The sequence below is a fragment of the Ostrea edulis genome, chromosome 7 (genome assembly GCF_947568905.1).
Source record: "Ostrea edulis chromosome 7, xbOstEdul1.1, whole genome shotgun sequence".
Classification (NCBI taxonomy): Eukaryota; Metazoa; Mollusca; class Bivalvia; order Ostreida; family Ostreidae; genus Ostrea; species Ostrea edulis.
In genome coordinates this window covers 72,000,107-72,019,868 of record NC_079170.1, presented here as the reverse complement: position 1 = coordinate 72,019,868, position 19,762 = coordinate 72,000,107, and the positions used below count along the sequence as shown (strand labels likewise).

General features: G+C 35.8%; 1 protein-coding gene across 1 annotated transcript; it reads right to left on the bottom strand.

Annotated features, from left to right (window-relative positions):
• Positions 1 to 3,737: 3,737 nt before the first annotated feature.
• LOC125655022 (pumilio homolog 1-like) lies at positions 3,738 to 18,978 on the bottom strand. Its single transcript, XM_048885137.2, has 3 exons — positions 18,901 to 18,978; positions 9,612 to 9,679; positions 3,738 to 9,044 (listed from the first exon to the last, which is right to left on the bottom strand). The coding sequence occupies exon 3, from the start codon at positions 8,790 to 8,792 to the stop codon at positions 5,772 to 5,774; it is 3,021 nt and encodes a 1,006-aa protein (XP_048741094.2). The 5' UTR covers positions 8,793 to 9,044; positions 9,612 to 9,679; positions 18,901 to 18,978; the 3' UTR covers positions 3,738 to 5,771.
• Positions 18,979 to 19,762: the final 784 nt, after the last annotated feature.

Sequence of the window (19,762 nt, the reverse complement as noted above, 5' to 3'; positions counted from 1 at the left end):
CATTTATTATACCTATGTACCACTGAATGATGGTGTGAGTGAAATATATGAACTTGAGTCATTTAACGAGATCAATGGGCCATGATGTAATTGCAAATTAGATTTTTTAAATCATAATGAAGATAGCTCATGGTCGTCTGTGTCTCCTGGGAGTACGCATGCACATATGCTTTCAAACTGCCGCTTCGGATTTAATGGATTTTTTTTATCCGTGTAAAATTTTGGACACCTCATGTGGTGCAACTCTGAACCCGTTGGTCATGTTTAACACTTACTCAACCCACATAAGGATGGTGTTTATGCATCCCAATGCGTATCTTTTTTCTTTTTTTTTTTTCCTCGAAAAAACACCTTTTCAAAAATTCTTTTGTATACATTCCTCTCACCATTTTTGGACTCATCCTAACTCTAAACCCTGCATCTACCACAGATACTTAAACAATGGAATGTTTTCTTTGTTATTTTATTGGGGTTAAAAAAAAATCTGCAATGATTACTGCCTTCAACACCCGATAAAATAACAAAGAAAGACAATTTATTGTTCATATTTATATGTATCTTGTTGTTTAGATCTATCTATGTATTTTTTAAAGTACATGTATAAACTAAAAAAAATGTCGGAACAGCCAATGCACCCCTGACTTTAATAACGCTCCATATTTGGTAACGATTACGTTGACAGATAGTTTGCAACAAAGATGTATTCGTAGTCTATGATGAAAGCAATGTCAATATTTCAAAAGAAATAATCATAGATTTAGTGAATGTAAAAATAAAATCATGAACACTTTGAACGCTTTTGAATAAACTCTGCTTCATAAGAATATAAAAACAGGTCAGCTAAAAAGGAGCACAATTCGTGCCCATGGGAATTCCAACAGACTCTTGGAAGACCCGATCTCCAAAGACCACGAAGATATGAATTCCAGTATATTTTTTTATTTCAACTTCAGAATACTTGTGCATGGAATCAGAGTGGTGTTAAACAAAGTCATTTTTTTATGACTGAAAACTATATATGAATATTTCCTTTTTCCATTTTTGTTGAAGAAGCAACTGTCCATGAGGTCAAAAAGTGTTTAATCTATCGTGAGGAATGGGCGTGTAAAGTGTTGAAAAGTCATACATTTTGATGTTGTTGATTTGAAAAAATTAATAAAAGGAATGTCAGCATGGACCTTTCAACTGGACTTCACTCTAAGGAACAAGAAATGTATACAAAACAACAATTATAGTAAATTGAGAACCTATGCACTATTCAAAACAATATTCTGTAGCGAAAAATATTTTTCAGTAATTCGTAATCCTCATGTTTTGCAATGTTTCACAAATTTCAGAATCAGTTCTCACTCTTTGGCTATTGAAACTGGGCGTTACACACAAACACATGTAAATGAGAGAATATGTACTGTCTGCAAGTCTGACTGTGTAGATGAATTCCATTTTGTATTTGACTGCATAACATACCAACACTTATGAACACTTATGAACATTTTGTGCAAGAATTTTATAAACCTGTGTAATAGACAAAAATTTATCTGGCTTATGAGCAACAAATGTAACAATATTATTGAAAAATTTGCCAATTACATATATAGCTGTTGATTACTAAGAAAACTTGATTTATAATGAACTTGTAAAGTTTATTTTTCATCTGTCTTTTGGATAATCACTCTTTTATGATTTATGTATCTGAACTTTGTATTCTTTGTATGCCCTCTGGGCCCAAAATTGGAAATAAACTACTTAGTTACTTACATACCCCCCCCCCTTCAAAATTTAAAAGGGTTACATACAGGCATCATTTAATTGATAAAAGTGCCACAAGATTTCAAGATATTTAGCAGACAATATCTTCCTATGTCTAGAGTGGATTGACCCTTGACCTAAGACCATGTGACCTAAAAACCAATAGAGGTTATCTACTCCTTGTGATGTACCAGTGTACTAACTTTGTTGTCAATCAAGCAAATGATTCTTAAAATATAGGGAAGGTATGTTACTATGTCTAATATCCCTTGTGGACCCAAAATTATTAGAAGTCATCTACTCCTCATTATGTACAAGTGTATCAAGTTTGAAGTCAAACAAAGGGTTCTCAAGATATTGAGAGGATGGCATTTTCCTATGCCCAGAGTGGATTGACCCTTGACAATGTGACCTCAAAATCAATAGGGGTAATTTACTCCTTATGAAGTACCAGTGTATCAAATTTGATGTCTGCCAAGCAAAGGGTTCTCTAGACATTGAGTGGAACAGTATATTCCTATGTCCAGTTTGACCCTTGACCATGTGACCTCAAAATCAATAGAAGCCGTCTATTCCTTAGGATATACCAGCTAGTGTACCAAGTTTGATGTCTGTGAAGCAAAGGGTTCTCAAGATATTAAGCAGTCCTGAGTAAATTGACCCATGACCTTTTGACCTATAAACAATTAGGGGTCTTTTTCTACTTATTACCAACCCACTTATGAAATATTACGACCAAGTGGATGGTTCTCAAGATATTGAGTCGACAACATGTCCGTCCAACCGAGCAACTGACGGGTGCAAAGCAAAGTGCCCCTCTTTTTTTGAAGGGGGCATAACAAATGTCTACATTGACATTTCAACACATTAATATAAGGAATAATACAGCATGGATCTTTCAACTCGATATCAATACACATGTATAAGGAATGCCAGCGTGGACCTTTCAGCTCGACATTAGCATAAGGAATAGATGTCCATGTTGTTTATAACGTGGGGGATATGTAAACATATGAAACACAGAGGTAATTTCAGGCCCTGCTACAAAAACTTCCAGTGTAGTCACTCATCCACAAAATATCCATCTCATTCTAATTTTAAAGTAATTCCACCATCCTGCAAGCTAGTCATGGGTTTTCGCAAAATCTTTATTTCATTAAAATCTGTGCATGATAGAAATATATCTTTAAGAGGAATTTTATTCACTGGGTATTTAAAAAATCTGGTTAACAATTTGGTATTGAAAAGCTTTATATTTTCTATAAATAATCATCTTTCTTATAAAAATTCTGTCAAGGGCAGTAACTCCTATGCTGGTATTCTCCATTATGTTTATTATACGATTCCCTCGATATCCATAATTCACACGTTATATTTATAAAGCAGCAGTTTTTTGCAACGGTTGAAACTAATTTTTCGTCAATTTAACCAGTTTTTATGAATTTTTAAGCTATTTAATGAAAATGTGTAATTTTCTGAAGTTGATATAAGCTTTTGTTTTTGTATGTCAACATATATATATTCTTTGGCTATTGATTAAATTAACTTATATCAAGTGGAAATCAATGTAACTTTTCTACTTTTAGTCCCATGAGGGTGGAGCTACTGTTCATCACCCAGGAAAGTTTGAATCATGGAACTTTCACCTGTTGCTATAATCTGCATTGTCACTTATCCAAAAAATATAAGTCAGATGAAGCGTTATCATGACTGGTTGTGTACATCCACAGATGCAACATCCATGCAAGTTTGAATCATATAGGGGGAAAAGTTTGTTTGAGAAATAATTCATAAACAAAATCCGGAGTCATTGGACGTCTCCATGACGTCAAAAAAAGGTCTCCAGTGAATCTGTCTAGATGAGCTACAAGTTATTTCGGTGAATGACACTGAATGTGCAGTTGAATTCTAAATACATGTGTATATACATATTTCTGTATATGAGGGTATGACTTAATATTAATCTGAATACAACAATACTACAAATATTCAAATGAATTCATTTATTCTATCAAAGCACTATACATTGATACAGGAGATGCGGATTGAAGTATGTTTTTCAAAATATATACATTTGGTCTGGATATAATGAAGGAGAGAAAAAAAATATACAGAAGGCAAAACACGTAGTTATATACAATGTACATGCATAAGCTATATCAAACACTACCTGATGACTATTATATGTACATTATGAAGTTATATACAGGTATTCAGTTGTTAAATGTACAATGTACATTATGTACAACTAAGCTCATAGCTTAGTCCAAAAAAAAGACAGGTTAAGAACAGTTCTATATGTACATAGAATACATGTGGAATCCCACTAAGCCAATTTGCAAATAAAAACATATACTTAAACATTCTGAAAACACATCACCTCATTAATGTTTTAAATGTGCAGGGGACTACATCTTTAAAAGTTCAATGTCAGTTAAGTGACTTCATTTTCTTCACTGTCCATGCCCCCCCCCCACCCCTGATGACTGCTGAACACAAGATATGAGTATGTCATTTTGATACATGTCATGATGGTCTGAAATGTCAACATAATGAATTTAAAAATAAAACTGATGTCTGATGACATGACTTCATGTTAAATGACTAAACTTCCCCAACTATTCGAATGAAGTTTTATTTGACATCACTATTTTGATGTAGTCCCCAAAAAGACACTTCTAATTAGAATTAAATTGAGAGCAAATAAAAAATCAAACAATCATGTTCAATTATCATAACTAAAAAAGTCGTAAAGGGTATCACTATGATCTTATGTCATTAGGGGCAATTTTGACCTTGAACTTTGACCTAGTAATTCAAATACTATGCAGCTGTTCTCCATCACCTTCACTTATCCTTGTATCATAAAAGTCTGCAGTTCAAACAAATCTGTTATTTTGTCATATAGCAAAGTCTGCAATTCGAATGTTATTCTGTCAGATAAAGGTCTGCAATTTGAACCTTTTTCTGTCAAGTTTCCCTGTGACCTTGACCTTCCATTTTAAAATGTTTAAATACTTCATGTTTAGTATTCTTCTCACCAACATCTTGTTAAATATTAAATATGAAGTATGTGGGTTGAAATAAAATACAAAGTTATTGACCATTGTCCAATATTCTCTCGGATAATGCATCATCACTTCGTGTCGTGACAGTGACCTTCTTGACCTAAAAATCTATAGGCGTCTTTTTTTTATATCATTGCATACTTATGAAATCTGAATGCTGGCAAATACTGGAAATATTGCATTAAAACAGATCAAATTTTCACAGACAAATGAACAGATAAAAGAAATCTATAGGTTGGTAAATTCTGGAAATATTGCATTTATACAGATCCCGTGTTAACAGACAGATGAGCAGATTAAATGTTTACAGACAGATAAACAGATAGAGAGAAGGAGACAGCACAACCCCAATAAATCTTTTTGTTGTTAATACATTGTCTATCTGGATCAGTGCAGTTTGCATGACAATACAATTATGACACTACCCTGGTATATTGCAAATCTCCACATTTCATAATTTTACAACATAGCTCAAATCCAGCTTTTATAAGGCAGCCATTACCAAAAGTTTTTAACATTACATTTCATAATTTTATAACATAGCTCAAATCCAGCTTTTATGAGGCAGCCATTACCAGAAGTTTTTAACATTACATTTCATAATTTTACAACATAGCTCAAATCGAGCTTTTATGAGGCAGAAGTTTTTAACAAATGTGTTTCATGATTTTACAACATAGCTCAAATCGAGCTTTTAGAGGCAGCCATTACCAGTTCATTCTTCTTCCTGTTTTTTTAACATTACATTTAACACAAAATGTAAATATGCTTAGATTATATCCATCATTAATTTCAACTTACAAATAACACCGAAATCTAACAGTACTAAACTTCACAAGCCATTAAGCAATTAATCATGCAGCTGTCATTTCAAGGCAGTTCTCCGTTTGGAGGCAAATCCCTGTTGGCCCATTTAAGGCAGTGTGCCTTTCGGAGGCAGTCCTATCGGCCACATCAAGGTAGAGCACCATTAGGAGGCATCCCTATTGGTCCAAGATCCGAGCTGTTTTTCATATAAAATTTCTCCAATTTTGCTAAAATGTGTTTCCCATATGTATACTTCCTCAGAGTTGCAATGTGGGGTCGAATTTTGTGCATCAAAATGCTGCGTTGTTTTGGCTCTGCCACGTCGATCATTTTCTGTACAACATAGTTTGCATACTGGTCCTTCATCATGATGTAGAGAGCACTTTGTGGTCCATCGCACAAAGAGCAGATTTCTTCTATCAACATAGCTTTCTCCGACCTTGACGAATACGAAACACATTTCTCCACCACGTTACTTGCAAATTTGTGCTGACTAAGCACAAGGACTTTTCCTCGTAGCTCTATAACAATTTTACTCTTGTCGTCTGAGGATCCATGTTCCAGCACGTGTTGTACAACATAATTTCCGTACTGATCCTGAACCAATCTCTCAATCACCTGATGAAGTTCCTCTAAAATTGGAGTCGTCTGCTCCTTTGTACAATGTTCCAAAATTCTCTGAATGACGCGACAACCATAGGGATGAGTAGACAATATGAGAACCTGACATTTGAAAGCATCGATGATGAACTGTAAATGAATGGGATCAACACATTCTATGCATTTTTGTACAACATGGTTACCATTCTGATCCTTCACACACTTGATCACATGGCCATCCAGTTCCTTCACAATTTCCACTTGCAGATCCGGTGTAATGGTTTCCAAGGCTTTCTGAATGACACGACAACCGTACATCTGCAATGCAAGTGGCAAGACGTGCCCTCTTAAGCGTTGTGCTAAGGTCTGCTTCTGCTCATTACTGCCAAACTCAAAAAACTTCTGAATGACATAGTTTCCAAACACGTCAGTCATCAGACTGTAAGCATGTATCAGGATTTCATTGAAAACCATGTTTTTCTCCTGTGGGGAAGCTCTCTCCAATTTCTGCTGAATAAATCTGGAACCATGTTGGTCTTGCGAGAATTCCACCACATGGTTATTCAAATCCTTTAGCTGCAAGTTAGGAATCCGATTGTTCCTGAAATCTTCCAGCAACCGACTTCTCCCTGTAACTTCCTTTGGCAGAGTAGTTCTGGTTGCCATATTTCTGCTTGGAAAGAGAGACGTTCCAGAAAAGAAGCCACTTGATCCCATCGGATTATTTCTAAACTTGGCCTCAGCTCCCGGAGCAGCGCTGTACATTCTGTTCCCTCCTGACATTCCAACTGACAAATTAGAGGAAGACCCCGAGAGGGATGACGGTGGGGTCATACTCTGCCCTGGTTGTACTAAGCCCATAGGACCAGCGGGAGAGCCAGACATGTTTCCCATAGAGCCGTAGAACTGGTTCAGAGGAGGAAGTTGCTGACGTCCTTTGTAGTCCAAAGAATCCCTTCTTTGTCCTAGCGTGTTGATATTACTGGAGTTGTCATTGCTGGAGTAGTTGACTGGTGGTGTTGTCTGCATCTGCTGTGCCTGCGTGGTCAGGAGACGAAGAGGGTTGTTAGCCCCACCTTGTTGACTAGCTGCTGTTGCGGCTGCACCGACTAGGACCGGGGCCGGGGAGACCAGGCGTACCGGAGTTCCCAGACCTCGTGGATTCATTATAATCTGTCCATTTTGGTCATAATAAGCTGCTGGGGCCAAAATCTGGTACTGCTGATTAGGGGGTGTTGGCATTTGCTGATTCAAATTTTGTTGCTGAGGTGGCATATTAGAGTCATTTGGATTTGGTGTCATTCGTCCATTTTGTCCTCTCATTAACTGTTGCTGCTGTTGCTGTGATGCAGATTGTGGGGTTGTTTGACCTTGTTGTTGGATCAAGTTTGCTGGATAGATGCCCCAGGGGGCCTGAACTCCATAGTACTGAGGATGAATTACAGGCCCCGCTATAGGTATGCCCACAGCATATGGATCTTGGCTGATCAAGTACGGGGTTGGCGTTATGGCTGCCGCAGTCATCCCCAACTGTTGCTGTTGTTGCGATGCAAGAAACTGCTGTTGGGTCAGTACGGCAATTGGTTGTTGTCTCTGCAGCAACTGGGTGTAATCCATGTTGAAATTTGGACTGTCCATGGAGGAAGGTATTCCCACCTGGTTACTGTAGTCAAACTGTACAGGATCAATTCCCACCGGCTCAAAGGGAGGAGGATCAAGCTGGAACCCTTGCTGTGAAAAATGGGGTTGTTGGTTGTGGTCAAGGTATTCTCCTCCCTCTGACTTTACATTCAGTTTTGTCATGTCCATTCCAGCCATCTGGTTGTCAGTGTTGGGAGAGTTTTGGTGACTGTTTCGTCGGTTACCGTAGTCCTCATCAATGCCAGTTTGTAGTAAACCATTTGTCGGTAAATTCTCTTGCTGCTCATCCCCTCTCTCCCCATCCGGCCCCTCAAAAGGAGATGGGGTCTTACTCTTCTTGTCACCTTGTGGGTCCATCCCAGCTTCTTGAGGAGGTCCATGCATCTTGTACTTCCTCATATTCTGCATAAATGGAGCCGGAGGGGGTCCTCCCTTTCCGCGGAGTCGTGCATCCAGATCTTTGCCAGTGGTGGATCCTCCCAAAACGTATTCAACCATATCCACCCCTAGTGCTCCTGGTTCTGTCGGATTTCCCCAAGTATCCTCTCTTGTCGTCCATGGATTTCCTGCAAACATCGGTTTCCCCTGATCCCCTCCTTGCTTTGTCCCATCTCCGATTTCCCAGATTTTCTTGGCAGTGTTAGGCATCTCTCTACCTAAGGACATCCCATGAAAATCTCTCTCAATATCCTGCACAGTGGCCATGTTTCGAGAATGCTCTAGGAGGCTGTCATCACCGATTGCCCATCTCTTGTTTGCGTAACTGTTGAGTTCCATGTCTGTCTGGGAACGCTGGAAAAAATAGCCCACTGTTGCATCATCCTGTGATCGACTTCCTGGGACACTGTTATAGGTCTGTCTACCAGCCATTTCATGAGGTCCATTGGCCATCATTCGCGGTCCGTTCTGCCACGACACGTCATTCATTCTGGGTTCTTGAAACTACAGTTCATGCCATGCGCTTTCCACCGTGACGATCTCAGATTTCAAGTCCCCTTTCACATACACATCACCACATAATGACTGACGATGTCTGCTTCTTTATAATTCATAATTGCTGTCAGCATACCCCTTCATTGTAGTATAACAGTGTTATATCAGTGGACACGGAGGTTACTGGGCTTCCACGATGTCGGAATGTTTTCAGTCAGTGTAATCCCTGTTAACAAAATCGGCATTCTGCAATATAGGAAATGAGTATCATAAAAATCACTCCTGAACATTCTAACACAGACATCATCTATATCATAATAAGGTCAACCGCTTCTATCAGGTTTTGTGTATATACATATAAACAAAAGAGGAACTAGGTATACAGTAAAACACGGTTACAGTGAACCTCCAGGGCCAGCAAAAAACAGTTCATTATAACTTTGTTATACCCAAGAAAATTTTCATTATTTTCCTCTGAGGGAATTCGTTATATTAAGGGTGTTTTTCTGTATTTCGAAGAGTTGCAGTTGACAAGGTTTGTGTTTTTACAGTTTCTAATTGCTATCAGCAGGAAAAAAACTTCATTATTTTCAATGAACATACAGTTAAACCTCGTTATCTCAAACTATATGGGATCAAGAAAAAACCGAGATATCTGAGGATTTGAGATATCAAGAGTAAAACACTTATAGATTAAATGGTTGGGACTTCCGAATCACTTCGACATATCCATGGAATTCGAGATATCAGTGTTTGAGATACTGAAGTTCAACTGTAGCTATATTCATGTAAACATGTTAAAGCTGTACTTACTAAGGCTCCCGGAGAGTGGAATGTTTCAAGTCAGCGTAATCGGAGTACTGGACAACAAAATCTGCACCCTGCAAGTATACAAGAAACAGATCATAAGTATCACATGTTTATAAAATCAAATTACATTCTCTGAAATTTAAAGATTAGTACTGGATAAAAATCTAAAGTCAAGTTGTTGGGAGGGGGAGGTGAGGGTAAAAACTCCCCCCTCTTAATGACTATGATTCTAATTTCTGTTGACCTTACAAGCTAACATGGTCAAGTCAACAATCTTTTTGTTTGGTTTGAATTTTCTAATTCCTGTGAACTCAATCTTACATGAAGTCCACAATATAATTTTTGAACTGTTAAGATTTGGATTCACACAGGGCTTTTAGGATTGTCTTAAGGTAGGCTACTAGCATGTCTTTGACACAAGTGTAGTGGGAAAATGTGATTTTTTTAAAATCCAAATTTTGATAGAAGACTACAACCATATATCATTGTGCATAAAAAAATTAGCACAGCGCTTAAGAGGGCACGTCTTGCCACTTGCACTGTAAATCAGAGGTTCCTATAAGGGGGTGGGGGGGGGGGGGGGTATGCTCTCTGGCATTTATCTCAATTTTTCTTCTCAGAGATCTACCACTGTACAGCTTATATATATATACAATTAACACTTAAAATTAAGCACCGTACCTTACAATCATTCATTGTATATGCTAAAAGTGGATTTCCTACAACCTTGTAAAACCCAAGGCATTGAGATGTCTATGAGCGTAACCAAGGATACGTCAGTGTAGTGATTGGATGTTATTGACTGGTACAGTCTAAAACAGATATTTATTGAAATCCAGGGGAACACCACCCCCACCCCCATAAATTGTTCACTATATCCAAAGTTCAATATAACTAATGTTAAACTATATAAACTGTAACATCTGAGTTAGAGGAGATGGGCAACTCGTGGGAACAAATGCAGTTTGTGACAAAAGACAGGTAGATGGCGGCTACTTCTTCAAGCCTTATGTCCACCCAGGACGAGGACAGAGGACAAGTAAACTATATAAATGTTATTGGGATTTATTTTCACTTCAGTGTAGCAGATAGTGGAGTAGACTGTACTTAATTAATAGCTCTGATAATAATTAATAGCTCTGATAAATAAAAATAAAACTGATAAATACTACTAATTAGATTACTACCAGTCAACGTTTTTATGATCGACTTCGTGTTATCTTTGCATCTAATGTGAAATGAAAATAGAGGGCATTAAAGTTTCTTCATCAGAACAATTCCAAAAATTGACGAATATGCATAGATTTTAGCCAAAGGATTTTGATGTATTCTTAAACCCATGCATGAAACATTCTACTTTCATAATCCCTATGGTGTCGATTGTTGTTAAAAATGAAAGTAGAAGACATTTCTTCATCAAAACAACTACAAAATCAACAAACATCCACACATTTTAGCCCAAGGACTTTATTTGAAATATTTGTTATAACTATGCACGAAATATTCTACTTTCATATTCTCAAATAAAATAGCATGAAAAATGGACAGACTAAAGTGTATTATTTCCAAATTCCAGAAAAATATAATGTACTCTCATAGTATCTTAATAGGAAAAACTATAAAAATCTGGACCAATGTTAGATGCAGAAACAATCCTACAAGCATTAGTGTGATACTGATAATCAACTTCCACTTCCTCTGTCGAGATTATTATAGGGGGTTTCATTACTCATCCGAAAACATCCGCACATATAATTTATTGCAACAAGTTTTTGTTACTCCATGATGTTGGTCCAAACCGGGACAATAAAATAATGCATGAAATATTTCCTCTGAACACATTGAAATGAAGGGCATAGTCCAATATCTTACATGTTATATAAAATGTTAAATGTAAGAGGGGATCTAAGTCTTGAAAATCAGCCACTGGTCCAAAGACTAGTGCCCTGTCAAATGGCCTTGACCTTCCAAAAGTATTGCATTCACAAGTCTGTTTGTCGTATGCTTGTCTTTATAACTGAATTCAAGTTAAAATAAAGCATGGATTGAATCCTGTGTGGTAGACCTATGATCACAATCTGAATTCTAATAGAGAATGAACTTGTATCAAACATGAAGGAAAGTTGAATACACGCTTCTTTTAAAAGGTTACATGAACTCTTGAACTTTTGCTTCAAGTTTGTTGTAAAAATTGAAGAAGTAACTGTTATTAATGCGTTGTGTTTGATTGGACCGGTAAATTCCCGTGACACAGCGGCATGAACGATCTACACTAAAGAAAAGTTTTTTGTGATTAAGTTTCTCAGAGCTTAATTGATTTTGCCTTACATATTAAACTTAAAGCAGGCATGCACTACAACCCAACATTGCTTTCCAATGCAGCAACATCAAACAGACTTTTAACACACAGGAAAAAAACCTATCGATCGAGAAATTTGTGTCAAGAGAAGGTAGGATTAAGGGCCTTACATGGCCCCCATTTTAAAAAAACTAGCTGCATGCAGATCATTATTTGTAAACCAGGCCCCAAAACCATAAAAAGAGAATAGACTTAATAATAAGTCTAAATTTAAAATCCAGCTAATTTTGAAATAATATTCATTGACAAAAACAAATAAAAATTTCAGCATATTGTTTGCTATTGATTTTTACAAACCAGCAGTTTTTTTAAAAACATCTGTGCTAGATAAATCTTACGATATATCAAATAATCACAATTTTGACTTAAGGTTTTGGTCTTAGGCCAGGTCATGCCTATCTCAAAATAAGGATCAGTTTTAACAAGTGACTTATTCAAAGTTCACATAAGGTTAATGAAAATTCTGAAATTCTTCATCCTTCACAAAAAATTGACAAATTTAAAGGATATGTTGCTTTAAAAGATATCACAGACACCTGCCTACCTCTCATGAATGAGCTGTTACAGTAACTTTGGTATAAATATGGTGCATAGGCAAATGTGTGCTCAATGTTTAACCAATACAGAAATAATGCATGAAAAATTTACCAAAATAGGCTCCATCTTTTTTTCTGAAACCCTAAATTTGCACTATCAGTGACAAACTTGTAGATTTAGTGACTTGCATTCATCACAGTGATCATGGTGATTATAAGTTTTTACTAAAGCATCAACTTTAAACATTTAGGTTTCACAAGATAGGCAGGACTGTGGCACAAAAAAATTATTTGTCAATGATTTTTCCTCACATTTGGTAATTATCAAAGTTTAGAGGACCCTCAATATATTATAACTTAGTTAATAAGAAAGTTATTATATTATATTATATATATATATATATATATATAATTTAATTCTTATTGTATCCTTGTCTCTGATTGGTCAAATTCCAATTGAGGAACGCAGGTTATTTTTGTATGTGGGGACACAACTCCTTGACAACCAGAGCCGGAACTATTTTTCATTCTCTCTCTAAATTTACATCACAGCACTGTTTTCAGCCTTCTATGGAATAGAAAGTCAACATATTAAGTTTCTTCGGTTTGATACAGATATTGTTTTCTTGTTGTCAAGTATTATCATCTACTTGTACGCAAATCACTGTTGTAAAATATCTTTCTCTGTATGTATGGGCGAATAATAGATTAAAACAAAGATATTAAATTCGAATTAATGATTTGCCAAGTAAGCATTACCCTGTTCATTTTTGAAATACATTTCTCAATGGGGAAAAGGAGGGGGGTGCGTTGTTTCATTCCTTGATCCGTCTTTCAACAAAGCAAACAAAAATTCATATGTCACATTTTTATCACATGATGTCAGACACATTGACATGTGGATCGTGATTTGTCACTTGCTTACATATTTTCTTGTGTCGGATTTAGTATTAGCGACAACGTTGCATACAAGGGTACGTTTTCATGCAGTAAACGTTTTCACAGAGTTAAAAGCCGCCAATTATTGCATTTTTTGATATTTGAAGACTTACTTTGGGTAGATCTAGGCCTAAACAATGCAATTTCCCGTATTTTCTCAATCTGTCGGAGATGAGTGATTTCAAAGTCGATCTCTAAAGGGCAGCGAAATACGCATTGCATGCATAGTCTACACATATTTTCTGTCATGACAAACTTCACCTTCGATACAATAATTTAATAAATAGGCTAGGCTCTGTTGAACTAAGATAAATTGACAATGAGTTAAGATGGCGTCCTTGTCAGTTCATGTAGATGCTTCATCGTTGTTGCTAAGTGAATCATTGTGCAGCTCAGTTGATTTGTATTTATCCGAGTTTATGTACATTTTGATAAATGAAGGTTATAGTATCTTTGTCTCCTGCATTAAATTATAATTTTGCATAATTCTGCATTGAATTATAATCCGCGAAGCAGATTATAAAAAAGCGTAAACTGACCCAAACCAGGTTATACTCTTATAACTTGCCCCAGAATTAAAGTAATATCCTAAATATATATATGTCCAAATCATGTGAAAGTTCATTAAATGGCACACTGGTCGTGGTAGCTCAGTGGTAGAGTGGTCATGTGAAAGTTAATTAAATGGCACACTGGTCGTGGTAGCTCAGTGGTAGAGTGGTCATGTGAAAGTTCATTAAATGGCACACTGGTCGTGGTAGCTCATGAATAAAAGGCACAGTACTGGTCGCGGTAGCTCAGTGGTAGAGTGACGTGGTCATGTGAAAGTTTGTATCATTAAAAGGCACACTTGTAGCGGTAGGTCAGTGGTAGTGTGGTCACTACGTAATCGGGCGGTTGTTGAGTTCAATCCCCAATCGTGCCGCTTCACATCTAAGATGTTAAAATAGGTAGTGAATGCTCCTTTGCGAAAATGCTCAGCATTTAGAAGTGAGAATCATGGATATGACCTTCAATTAAAATTTTTAAATTTGCCCAATTAGGACTAAGGCAAAATGGGCAAATATAAAACAGGTGAAAATTTCACCATATACATTTGTGGAAATGTCTCCGTACACAGTACACAACACACTCTAACAGAGGTGAAAATTTCCCCAATATCGAAATTATCTGATTCTATATATGTTATATATTCTTTTGTAACCGAAGTGATACTTAAATGGGAATTAAAGAACAGACATGGCATTGGTGTGAATTTATAGCCATATGTGTTTATAGTGACATAGATATATCACCCAAACACAGGTTACAACACAGAACCATGATAATGGACTATATTCTAAGGACAAAATTTGCATGGTAATATTCCCCTATCAGATGCTTATTCAATTATCAAAATGCTTTGATTATCAGTACCATTATGCTTTGAACCAAGGTGTTCCTTGATCAACTAATGAGGTTCAAAAGTGAAGGAGCAAAAAAATTGTTGCATATGACTTAACAAAGGGGTGTTACTAAAACATAGAATGGAAAATGGAACAGACAACAACGAAAAAATTCACATTGATAAAGATGTTTTCAGACATATACTTGAACATCAGTATATTGGCTTACACAGTATATTGACTTTTGTGCTTGATTACACAGTTGGACATCAGTATAGTTAGTATAAGTTTGTAGGAAGTTGATGTTGAGCAGAAGTGGGATGGGAATACGAACAGAATGGAAAACTAATGCTCCAGAAAAATCAATAACAAAAGAGTCTACTTAGGCTCAAGGAAAAAAATCTGAGTACCGCTACCTGAACAGTCCAAATAAATAAACCTTAAAAGAACTGTTTGTAATGTTTGCTGGTATGCTGGCACAGTGACACGTTAGACCTATTTACTCACTTGAATCAAGCGATTCAGATGCAGCTTAGTTAAGGCTTCCAGAGAGTTGTACCAAATGTAAAAGGAAGGGAGAAAATGCAACGGACCAGACCCAAGATTTGAACCTGAGCCCCCAGAATCTCTAGTCAGGTGCTCTACCAACTGAGCTATCTGACCACCAGCGCTCGAACCCAACTGACCACTACACTCCTCCCTCCTTAAATGTCTTCACACTTGAAGATATCAACCCAGGATCTCCTGGCAGGCATTTTCACCTGTTAGTTCCAGGGGCTGGTCTACGGCACCAAATGTAAGAAAATGTTGTGTTGTACCTCACACGTCGTACTGCATGACGTCATAATGAAAAAGTGTCGTGACGTTCAGCTCTATATAGTCACATCGTGGGGAAAATGTCGTATTTTGTTGTTATCTACAATCACTACCAAGTGTTTCCCTGTATATAAGGTGCATGTATAAATCTGCTTGTCAAATGATAATTAATCATTTCTTTTTCATATAATATACATTATATGTAAGTCTCCATTTTTAATAAACAGAATGACTTCCAATATAACGCCTAAAATGTACAGACCATTGCCGCAATATCAACAATTTTCCATGCACATGCTAAGAACAAGCTAGACTATCCAACTGACATTTTACTTTAGGAAGTTTTTTAAAAACCTAATTCAGATATGAAGGGGGGCAGTCACATGATCCAATTCTGTTCTGACTAAAAGTCTTCACAGTAGATTTGATCATGTACCACACTACTTCATTGTGGTCATACACCAGTGAAATTTATTAATTATACTTTGAATGCATTAGAGATGAACAGGCCATATTTTTAGAGTAATAAGGCTCTAACCTGCACCCATTGTACACCTGACAATCAACAAAACAGTATTACCCAAAAACAAGCATACTCAATGCATGAACAAGAAGAAAAGGAAAATTTTCATATCTAAGATGATGGCATGAGTAAAGCATTTTAAAGCTTAATCAAAGTTAAACAGTTTGAGATAAAAATCATATCTTTAAATTGTCCTACCTACTTCATGATGCTGTGGATTTGTTATAAAAACTGACCGATCATAGCTTTCCTTTTTGAGATACTGATATTTTTGTTGCCTATGGCCGTGTATTTTAACCATTAGATCCCATGTTCCTGCATTGAATCAGGTCATGTTGATGTCCTCTGGTCTCAAAAAAACATCATTCAATTGAAAATCGAAGTTACTTTGTTTTCAAGTGGGTGAATTTTGTTACAATACCATTTTAGTCAATTTCAGATATTTTAAAAATTAGAAGTATGTTTAAAAGAGAGCTTATCAAAGGCAAAAAATTTACATGTACATGTGAGTCACTGTGACTAAGGATAGTTTTATGAAACAGTTCAGGTGGCCACAAGAAAAATGTCTATATTTTACATATATATTGAATACTACACCATCCTTTCTTCTATTTTTGTAAAAAAAAAATATTTGGGTAGTTCATGAATTCCTATTTTGTACCATATGTACAATGATCATGTGATCAGCATAACACAGTCCCTTGTATAACCTAGAATGTCACAAAATTTCAATATCAGAAGGGCATGCCCCGAGTAAAATTAGAAATTCAAAGAAGTTCTGTAAAGCGCTACTGACTCAAATACATCATTAAGGAGATATATATACTTACATTTCTAGTGTTCTTTTTAAATTGTAGATTTTGACAAGTCAGCCAAAGTTTTCAATTAGGCCAAAATAAAATATATGTGTGTTTCTGGTTTCCCGATCTTAAGTCCATTTTTGCCGTTGACCCAAGACGATGTATATATGCATGCCAACTATCTGATATTCCCGTTAAATTTTTGCTGTGGTTTAAAACCCTTTTTTGAATAGTATAAACCCTTCGATCCACCTCCATTCACACCAGAACATGACTATCAAAATTGCAGTAGTGAGCTATCACTAATGTTTACACTGATTTTGGGTTGTTTAATATATGCAAGTATCCCCAGTTCAAATTGTGACCCCCAGAAGTAGGGTGGGGCCACAATACGCTGTTTCGAGATATGTTCGAGTTATTTCCCTTTCAAGAACTCTTGTAGATAGTAAGACGCGAAACAACTTGTTTACATTCGGGAGTGGGACGAATATTCATCACTGCATAAATGAATGTACTCAGTATCTTTCTCATACGCTGTTTCATCACCTGAATTCAACTGATACACAAACTAAGTAAATGATAAGTATTCAGGGAGTAATTAAATACATGGAATTCTTATTATATCATGTAATTTCGTTGGTCGTAGGTATAATATCCAGGATATTACTTTAAAATATGACATAGTAAAACATTTGTTTCAATAGTATTTTGAATTTCCTGTATTTACATATTTAAAGGGGAGCAGCTTTTAATACATTTTATCAACTTCATCACTGACTGTAGGTTCACAATTTTATGCAATCAAATAAATTGATCCTCACATCTTTTTTATGCATATTTTTGTATTGTTTTACCATTTGATTTCAAAATCTGACATGTAAAAATAACAGATCTGTAATATCAACATTTTATCACTTGTTATCTTTAGTGTAAATCAACATTCATTTAAATCACAAAATATTCCAGATTTGCTTGTCTTGTCAGTATTGATTTTGAATCAGTTATTCATATAGTAGAAAATACAAGATGGTTATTTCATTATTTAAATGACATCACTGGTAGATTTCTTGATAAATAGAAATTTATAGGAAAAGCACTAAAATATATGCTACTTTTAGGAAAAAGTTTTAGAAATTATAAATGAATGATTGATACAACAAAGCAAAATAAACAATAACAATGGAATATACCAACATGCATTGTTGGGTAAATAAAGCCGAGTGAAAATTTAATATAAACGGTCAAAAGGTATATAATATTCCCCATTTGTGCATCAAATTGTGATCTTATACCGAATTTCAATGAAAATAAACGATTCAATTGAACAAACACACACGTATACATGTTATCGTTTTTGGTTTTTCCATTCCGATCCATTTCCCTTTCCGTGTTTTAGCGACACCCACCTTAAAGGGTTTTCGCGCACATCACGAAATCTTTACATACCATGCCGTTTCTTCGTCCTGTGTGTTTGTCAACACTTGCAAAACTGCACATGTACAATCAAAATCATTTAAATGCTTAAGCAGATGTTTAAGACTGCCCGAGGCGGAGAGAAAACCCGATTTATTGTCCTTGCTTTTGGGTTCGAGGAGGCACAATTATTGTATTCATAAATATCAAGGGTCACAGCTCTTCAACAAAAGGACGCTAGTAATTTTAGTATGAATTATCCAATTTTAAATATTTAAAACTTCTTGCAATCTGCCAATGCATATACTGGTGTGAATATACTACTGGAGAAACATGTTATCAGATCATTCTCACGTGTCAGACATTTTGGAAATTTTGTTCAGTCCAAACAATGAAATATATTGCATGACTGTCGGACTGACAGTCTCGACAACTCCGTTTTTTCCTCACGTCTGAGGGTCATCTTTTGCTTCTAAAACTTATTTTTACAAAACCACCTTTAAAGTTTAGACCTTACTTACCCAAAATTCGAAATACGTGACACAAATTCGGAACACGGATGTTGTAGGCTGTTTCGGCATGGGGACGATTCGTTCTTAAGCTGTTTCGGTCCTAAGTACATTTCAATCCCAACTATTTGTTCAAAATTTCAATACGGCTCCACCCTTTATAAAATATAGCTATTGATTTTATAAGTTATGATATTATTGTGCATACAGTTTTTATATATACCTGTACATTTTTAAAGATTTTGTATATAGTAGAAAAAACAAAACAAACGTAGACATTTTCGTATAATAATATTAATTGGAATAATAACAATAATATCATATATACAATATATATATATATATATATATAATAAAAAGTTTTATGGATAATCAACTGACAAATATATTGATAAAAACATCTAGTAAGTAAAAAAAAAAGTGCCTACTGTATTTGTATGATATACATTTTTTTTTTTTACTTACGTAAGAACAGAAAACAAGCGAAAGGCCAAATTTAGAAGGGTATTTTAGTTATTTTTCAGGATTTTTGTTTTGTTTTGTTTTTTTGAGCGGGGATTCGAATTTTTTCTTTGTATATTATTCCCAACGTGTTTTCCTTATTTTCATTTAACCAACTTATCATTTGAATCAAATGCCGGTCAACTGTGTTTCCCTCTGAACAAGGAAGTTATCTGTTGGTGTGTTGAACAGGTATAACTGTCCCGTGTCGAGCAGCAAGTTTTTGTTTCATAACAACCTTTATTCCCGTCAAATGCCCTTTAACTCACGTACAATGCACGTGCAATACATGTACAAATGCTCTACCAGATATGATGAGGTTACACAGTGCACAATATATATATGGCTTCTTGAGACAAACAGGGTTGATTTA

Coding starts and splice junctions, on each gene's coding strand:
- LOC125655022 (XM_048885137.2), bottom strand. CDS start 8,792: ATGAATGACGTGTCGTGGCAGAACGGACCGCGAATGATGGCCAATGGA.